The 9,191-nt window shown below is 38.8% G+C and overlaps 1 protein-coding gene across 1 annotated transcript in view; it reads left to right on the top strand.

Moving 5' to 3' along the window:
- Nucleotides 1-9,191, top strand: part of LOC107663216 (butyrophilin-like protein 2) — a 41,818-nt gene that overhangs the window by 14,077 nt on the left and 18,550 nt on the right. Inside the window, exons 6-10 of the mRNA XM_016453390.1 lie at nt 2,510-2,562; nt 3,804-3,828; nt 4,034-4,092; nt 4,235-4,262; nt 4,476-4,802. Coding sequence (XP_016308876.1) covers nt 2,510-2,562; nt 3,804-3,828; nt 4,034-4,092; nt 4,235-4,262; nt 4,476-4,802 — 492 coding nt within the window. The remainder of the gene's footprint in view (nt 1-2,509; nt 2,563-3,803; nt 3,829-4,033; nt 4,093-4,234; nt 4,263-4,475; nt 4,803-9,191) is intronic.

The following is a 9,191-nucleotide window of genomic DNA, read 5'->3' as shown; positions in this document are numbered from 1 at the left end:
GAGGACCTTCACAGAACATTCAGGACGTTCTCGGGACGTTTAGGGGACCATATTTTACTTGGAAATCTGACGTTCCCAAAACGTTCTCAGAACATCCCTGCTGGTGCCAAGGACGTTGCCTACCCTCTAAAAAATGCTGGGTTGTTTCAACCCAACTTTGGGTCAAATATGGACTAACCAAACTTTTGGGTTAAAAATGTAATGAAAAAATTTTACCTAACAGTTGGGTTAGTCCATATTTGACCCAAAGTTGGGTTGAAACAACACAGCATTTTTTAGAGTGTGTATTTTACAGTATAAATAAAGGTCATCATCACTAGGTTAACACTAGTAATTTCAATCAGTTTGCATCAACTTGAGGCATATTGTTCTATTATCTTCAATTTTAGATTACTTTGCCAAACAAATATGACAAAACACAATTTTACAGTATTGCAGAATATTACCAGCTTTTTCCTTAAAATGGTCTTTCACAAGAATAACTAATAATTTAGTTATCTTTGACCACTTTAGAATCACTATAAACTGAACCCCAGCTGTGTGACAATGTTATGTCATAATATCCTTTCAAATGGTTTCCATCTCAATTAGGATTACAAGATTGGAGAGGCAATATATCGTAAGTTGATTTAGAATTAAGTTACTGTTGAGTAGTGTTAATTTTGTTAACGAAATCTATGACGAAAAACTGTTCATCAATGAAGTTCCCTTTCGAGAGGGTCTCTCGACGTTGTGTACAGTGTAAGCTGATCACATTGGGGAATCCTCAAATACTGAAGCCTTATTCACTTAACGCCACTGCATCGCAATGGCCAATGGCGCTCGAGCATGCGAAAAGGGGGGTGGGAAATCACCCTATATAAGCAGCGCTTAGCGGCATTTCATCTGAATCTTTCTCCTTCACTATAATGCTTAGATCTTCGCCGTTGATTCATCGCCAAAGAATATTGTGGAATACACTTTGCTAATCCCTTTAGGAATTCCGGTGGAGAATGGATTGAAGATATCATTTAAGTTTACCTGATCTGCGTGGGACCCATCGGGATCCCCGATGGACTCAAACTTTGCGTCTTCTGCCTTCTACCCACGCAGAAGCCGCCACTGAGGGCCCTAACTGCCCACATTTCGATGCTAATAAAAGTGAGCATCAGAATTCTCTGGGATCGGTTAGCCTTTGCGCAGCCACCCCTCTCAGCCGCTCTCTTCAAACAGCTGAGGAAGAAGCACCAAAATCCTGATTTGGAGCACAAAGTATTAAGTGGCGAGTTTACGCTGGCTCAGAGCCCACGTGCTTCCCACTCTGCCGATCCATCCATGACTGTGAGGACTTCCCGCCTTTGGATAGCGCTTGTCATAGGCAGCGCATACCTAAATAAAGAAACAAACTTGGCTCTCACGCTCCCCTCATGGTAGTGGAGCTATAAGCCGAACATGAGGTTTGCAGCAAAGGGCTCATATGCTGACACGGGTCCCGCTGACCCCCTACGCTCTGAACGTGCTTACGATACAAACAGCCCCCCACTTCAGCGGCGTTCTGTGTTGTACAAAGCACAAAATATCCCAGCCAAGGTGCTTCAGCCACTCACACAACATATATCAGTGCCCTGCCTCAGTGCGGCATTTTGCCTGCTAGATCGCAGATTACTCCAGTCGCTTACTTAATCATATAAACAGCTCCCCCGACCCAGCGGCGAGCTGTCATGTACAAAGCAGCCAGGTAGGCAGCTTTAGACTTCACAAGGTTGACATATCACCATATAAACCACACTTTCTGTGATGAGCACCAGCTGTGCCACTCTCTTCATACAGATGCATAATGTTGCTTACATCGACCGCTATATTGACTGGCGTTAGCTAGCATAGCATAGCTATGTGCAACTGCATGTAAATCCAGCCCAGCTTCAGACTCTTGCATAGAGCACCGAGCGAGCTGCTGAGAAACCAGAGAACTCATGGCCGAAACACCATCCGTTACTGGAACGAGGAACGTGCCACAGAGCGTTATAGTCGGATCGACAATAAAGTCTACCCGCTATTTTACTCTTCTCTCGGTTTCACTGCCTATTGCGGGCACTATCACTGGTTGTCTTTGTGCTATGGATGTTCCACTGTGCAGTGCGACAAGCTGGAAGACAGAATACAGAAAATACTAGACTGTAGCCTATGAAAAAAAGTGCTTTCCCTTAAGACAGCGCTATTGCTTATGCTTGCTTCTGTTAAGTGAGTGGATGAAATGCACGCTCTCTCTGTCAGCGAGTCATGTACGGTTTTCAGACCTAATGACTGTAAGTTGTGCTTAAACCGAGAAAGGGTTACATATCCAAGGTGCTCTCAACGCCGTCCAGAGTCTAGGTGATATCTCTCTCATCTTTTAATCCGAGCGAGTGCACAGCTTTTACTCCGAGCGATTGCCCTTGATGAAATTATTATTTGGCATTTTGAAAAACACCTGTCAAAATCTATGTGATGTGTGGATCTTATCTGTAAAGCTTATTTTTCTGCATTAAAGAATTATCAATCCACTCTGCATATCACAGTGCTTCAGGGAAGGATCAGCGTAAGGTATGTGTGAACATCATCAAGTCACCTTAATTTATGTAGCACTGTCTACAACAGAAATTGTTTCAAACCTGCCTCACAGTAATAAACAGCGAATCAGTGATGCCAGCTTCATCAAATATGAGACCAATTTAAATTTTGCTGTAAAACAGCTCCAAAGACAGTGTAATTATTCAGCTTCAGTCAGCACAGTGTTGATTATAAGGCTAGATCAATAACTGTGCAAAGTTCAATTAGAACAAAAATTCAGTTCAGCAATGGTTCAGGTTCAAATGTAGACAGTCTATTATTCAGCTCGATTCATTTCAATGTTGATTCAATTCAGTTCAATAACAGTGTGCAAAATTTTCTATTATAAACATTTGATTCAGCTATAAAGCAGCTCACACAGAAGTGTGTCAGTAGTGTTATTATTCAGCAGTCACAGAAGGCAGTAGTCTCATTATTCAGCTCAGTTCAGTTCAAGCTTTGTTATTCTCATACGATAGTGTCAGTGCCAACAAACTGATCAAAGTACTGAATATTAAGTGCCTTTTAGAACCCAGGGAACACAAACCCTTGGGCTCAGTCAGGGGACCAGTTCTCCTCTAGCCAAACTGAACAAATACAGTGTGATTTATCAGGCTTCATTACAAGTCAGATTTGTGAATTGATGTTATTCAATAAGATTTTGCATCTATCTCTTTCTGCTTGAAGATTGGGGTACGTCAAACCGGCATTAGGAGGGAAAGAAGAGTTGTAGTCTGTGCAGCAGGTTGTAACATAGATGTAGAGCTGCCGCCTGCCGTTTAGATAGTAATAGACGATTAGCTTATCAATGGCTATAGGCACGTAGGCATGGTTAAAGCCCTCCTTGTTCTGGGTTTCCAGATTAATACAGCCTAAATTTAAAAGGTATTTAAATGATAGGTATGTGCTAGTGTGTTGTGTATATAGGTTAAAGAGATGGGTCTTTAATCTAGATTTAAACTGATAGAGTGTTTCTGCCTCCCGATCAATCAAGGAAGACTGTTCCAGAGTTTGTGCTAAAATAGGAAAAGGATCTACCATCTGCAGTCAATTTTGATATTCTAGGTATTATCAACTGGCCACTAGTACAAATAGCATATAACTTCTCTTTATTGAACTTTTTGCTGCATGTTGTAGTATCTATTACTATTTGCTCTAAGTAAACAAGTGTGTGACAATGTTATATTTAGACAAACTTGCTTAAGAAAACAAAATCTTGTTTTTATCTAATTTAGGATTACAAGGAAGAAACAGATAACAGTAAGTTCAGATCATTGACCGTAATAATTAGTATTTGCATTGCACATTTAAAAAGTTAATATGTAAAATCATAATTTGTATTAATAGAAGAAGGCCTATATTAAAAATCACTAATGTAACACTGAAATTATGAAAATGTAATTTTTGGATCTTGCCTGTTAAGAGGGTTTATTTTTTTTATTGTTTATTTTTCTCTACGTTATAGAATTATCATTACAGTACATCAAATCACATCTAAGCCGTCCAGACAACAAGCAGTCTGGGGTATGTTTGCACTAAAGTGTATAACCTATTATTTAGGGGGCACACACACACACACACACACACACACACACACACACACACACACACACACACACACATATCATAAAATAAATGAAACTGCATTTGTTTTAATCTAAATTAGGACAACAAAATGGGAACCAAAGGCAAAGGTAAGTTGCCTTAAAATTATCAACTTTGTTATCATATGAATGTGCATTATTTATTAAAAAGAATTTTGTGATATGATGTTTAAAGATTGCTATACCAAATAATTTCTTTATAGATAGAAAATATGTAGGTAATAATAATGTGTCTACTTTAAAAAGCAAATTGCTATTTTGGGTGTGTAAGTAAGTGTGAGTCCATTTTTCTTTTCCTCACAGAGAACTTTCAGCTTGTTGTCCCCAGTACATCACAAGAACCAGAGGCTTCCTTGGGGTCTGATTTGATTATTACATGTTACTTGTCTACTGAAATCAGCGCTGTTGACATGGAGATCAGTTGGTCTAACGATACAGCCTGTGTTTGCCTGTATAAGGACAGGCAGGTGACAGAAGGGGTTTTGTTCAAGGACAGAGCGAGTCTATTCACTCACAAGCTTAAGGAAGGAAATGTGTCCTTACGACTGAAAAACTTCAGGCTACCAGATATTGGAAATTACCATTGTCAGGTCATCAGTAAAGACAGAAGAGAGAAAATTACAGTAAGAGGTGAGCAGTCCTCTACTTCAGTTCAGTGTGCACATTAATAATGTCATGTCCGAATGAATGTTAGATGTAGATGTATGTTAGATCCTCATCAGTATGTGATCAGTAAACTCTTCTGAATCTAATATGGTCATATTTCCGCCTTATCCAAAATATTCTTTAAAATAGTCACTGGAACATTTAACCAGTTTTAATACTTGATCAAAAATGAATCATTCATCTCCAGTGTTGGGCAAGTTACTCTGAAAATATAATAAAATTATTGATTGGAACATTTAACCAGTTTTAATACTTGATCAAAAATGAATCATTCATCTCCAGTGTTGGGCAAGTTACTCTGAAAATGTAATAAAATTACTGATTACTGATTACTCCTTTTAAAAGTAATCACGTTACTGTTCTGATTAATTTATTTTAAAAGTTACATTACTAGTTACGTTACTTTTTTCTCCATGAAATTTATAAAATTCCAGCATACACGCTCCCGATAAATATTTGTTATTAAAGCATCAACATTCACAGAACACTGTTATTTTTAACTAAAGCAAACGGCTGCTGCGTGCATGGTTTGGCATGGCAGAATGCCAGCAAAGAGCGCTGCATTTATAATCTCTAAAAGACATCTCAGTTCATCGGAATCTCACTGTAACAACGTTCGTAGGTCGGGAAGAAGGAGGCGGGAACCGGCAAGCATTTAAAGAAAACTTTAATAAAATTAACAAACACAAAATGAAAGTAAAGCGGCAGCCCCTCGCGGACGACTGCCGCACACAAAACACAAAATAAAGTCCAGGCCTGGTCCTCTCTCCTCCAACACTGTCGTCACTCCTCCTTTTATCCTTCCGGAGCTCCACCGTGGGACTCGAGACCGGTGAGTTGCGCAGGTGTCGTGCATTAGCATTTACTCCACCGGCCTCGCTCCGTTCCCACGGCTCTCGGCCACGCCCCCTCTCGTCACACTCACAAATCTCTGTTATAACACAATAAATATATGCATAATGAATCTTTCATAATGTCTACAATTCGTGTGTTATAATGAGAGGATTCATGCGCACGCAAATTTCAGCACTGCATTGCTCAACGCTGCAAACAGGTGTTATAGCCTAAATAGAAACTCTGCATACACTTGCACCTGTTAATCGGTTATATTTTATATTAGTTCATGTTGCTGTTGTGCAATAGATGAATAACAATTTATTTGTTTTAGATATTTTATGTTTAGATATTTCTATTTTGCGGAGTCCCATGAGTCATTTTATTCTCCCGCATCCGCACACACGAGTGTCTACCCACCCGCACCAGCACTCGCCCATCTTGTCCCGCGCTGCGCTCTGTTGCATCGGGTCTCGCGGGAGAGCAGGTCTCTAATCCACTGGCACTTGACTCGACAGTGCGTTTGCTACATCCTTTTTACAATCTCTAGATTATAAAACACTGCATTCTGTCAGCAATGTAACGCGGCAGTAACGTATAGAGACCTCGGCTTGGCCTACTCTAATTACTATTTTGAAAATTATAACGCGTTAAATTACCCCGTTACTAAAAAAGTAATCAAATTACAGTAACGCGTTACTAAGTAATGCGTTACTGCCCAACACTGTTCATCTCATAGGGACAATATAAAATAGTGAGTTGAGCAATGGTCGAATTGTATAAAAAATGTCAAGGGGGATACTGGGGCTGGGGGTCCTGTGATTACAAATGATTACAACATATGTCTAATTTTTAAACACATTTTTATTGACCAAAAAAATAAGCTTTATTAAATGAATTATTGCTTGAGTTGTTTTCCTCATGGGGCCCACAAATGTCAACAGATTGTTTTTATTTTTTTGTGGGGACATTTGGTCCTCACAATGTAGATGAAACAAATACACACACATGCATACACATCATTTCTGTGTGCCAAATTTCCGAAATGTAGCCCCTAGTTTAGGGGTGTGCAATATTGACAAAAATTGTATCATATATTTGGGGGGATTTTTGTCGATAATGATAATTAATATTTTGCTGAGTGTGTTTTTGTTCTGGTTTAGGCTTAGTCATGGATAAATAAATATGGCACTAAAACCGCCAGTTCAAGTGTCTGTTTTAATTAATGATTCATTGAATCCTTCAATCAAACGATTCTTTCAAAATGACTGATTCATTTAAAATCGAAGTAAGTCTTTATGAATGGATCATTGAATACTTGGCTCACTTGATTTGTTCAAAAACAGATTCTGTTGCTCTGAGATGTACAACAGGGGCCCGTTTCAATTAGGAGGATCAACCAACTCTGAGTTGAAACTTGAACTCTGAGTTGACTTACCCTGAGATGGGAAACTCTGAGTTTTCGGGTTTAGAACAGCTGAATTGAGTTAGTTCAATCAACTCTGAGTAGGTTGACTCTCCCTGCGTTCCATTCGGAAGGGCTCATCCCTATGCCCTAATCCCTTCAAAGGGTTTACCCTCCGGAGTAAGAGCTTCGAAGGGTTGAAGGGTGTAGGGGACCAAACAACTGTTTCTTGAAGTGCCCTTCTGCGTCATCATCACGTGCCCACACGGAGGTGCCGTCATCATGCAAAGAATCTGCGCAAAGGATCATGGGAGCTCGAAGTGTCCATCAGTTGTACCCTTCGAAATCCTTCATTCCGAAGGGCCCTTTGAAGTGGCCAGTTTTGAGCACTTCGGTTTGGAACGACCCTTCAATATGGTGGCCATGATTGTTTTTAACGCCGAAGTGCCCTTCGGAGGGCGATATATCCCGTTTGGAACGCACCGTCTGAGTTTAGTGCGTGCACCACAACTATGAAAAGCCATGATCAATGGAGCTCTGAAATTCTGATTCACCGTGGCAACAGCACCAGACAAAAAAAACGTCCGCATACCTCTGAGTCAATACGTAACTTTAATTCTTAATCACTGTTATAATATCAACGTTAAAAACTGTAAGAACGGTAAATTATTGAACTAACATTAATAAAATATTAATAATTAATAAAAAGAAGCTCTAAACATGAAGTATAAAAACATAATTAAATCAGGTAAAGCTTTAAGCATAAAAGGTTCATGGGTGTAGGCTACATGACTTTACAAATATTTTACATATTAAATAAATATCATTCAGTGTCTATTTCAATGTGCAGCAGCTTTTCCCACATAGTCTAATGCTTTTTTCACATAAATGTTCTCTAATCCAAACTGTTGCATTTCTTAATCAGAGTAATGAAATTAACATCTGACTTCTACTCAGCCAACAGCAAGAAGGCTCGCAAAATAATGAAGAACAGATTAAGAGGATGGCCAATAACAAGAATTGGATTCATATTAAAATCCAACAGGAAAAAGAATAACTGTTGCTTTTGTATTTGTAGGAAATAAAGATGACCAAATACATTTAACAGCTGTGGTGGTGGTTACGGTATATATCTCCAACTACCCTTCAATCTGTCATCCTTCCATTCCATACAGTAATAAGCTTCATTTTCGATGGGTTTGTGCTCAGGAAAAATTCTCATGTTAGAGCGAGGCACACTTTCCTTACCGCTCTGCATACAGCGGCTTTACTAATGTGCTCCGCATCCCTGATATTATATAGAAAACTACCATTTAAAAATAGTACCACTCAAATAAATATGCATGTGATATGTATATGGCAAAAAAAAGAAAAGAAAACAAATCTAAGTAATCCTATGTAATTGTAACTCCCTACGATGTAAATGTAACTCCCTACGAATTAATGCAGCCTCCTCATCTACAGGAACCTGTATAAAAGGACATGCTGTTTTTGTCACTTTCACAGTGTCTGCATGATGAAAATATGTGCAATGAATGAATGTACCAGCACTGCAAAAAATGCTTTTCTTACTTAGTATTTTTGGCTTGTTGTTTCCAGTCAAAATATCTAAAGATTCTTCAATCAAGATGCATTTTCTACATAAGAAAAAATACATAATGTATTTAGTCTTTTAAATGTATATTTCTTATTTTGCAAATTATCTGCCAATGGGATAAGAAAAATAATTTTGTTCCCATTTGCATTAAGATGATTTTTCTTGTTTTAAGTAAAATACACTTAATTTAGATTCCAAAATACTCACTAAGAAAAGCATTTTTTCCGCGTAAATGAATGAATGAGGTATTTAAACATCGTTTACACTTTAAAAAGGGGGAAGAGACAGAAAGAAACTCTTGGTTTAACGGAGAAAACCTGCTCCCGACCAGGTTAGGTTCACAGAGTAAGTTCATGTCTACACGTACACGGGTATTTTTATAAAAGGAGTTTTTCCTTCCGTTTAAAAAAAAAATGGCCATCCACATGAAAACGCAAACGCATGATATGAAGCACTGTCAAGAGCATGCCAAACCAACAGGTGGCGATATAATCTCAACCGTAAAGCCATGTTGGCT

Source organism: Sinocyclocheilus anshuiensis, unplaced genomic scaffold (genome assembly GCF_001515605.1).
Source record: "Sinocyclocheilus anshuiensis isolate Anshui unplaced genomic scaffold, SAMN03320099.WGS_v1.1 scaffold1301, whole genome shotgun sequence".
NCBI lineage: Eukaryota > Metazoa > Chordata > Actinopteri > Cypriniformes > Cyprinidae > Sinocyclocheilus > Sinocyclocheilus anshuiensis.
This window is presented reverse-complemented; position numbering and strand designations above follow the sequence as displayed.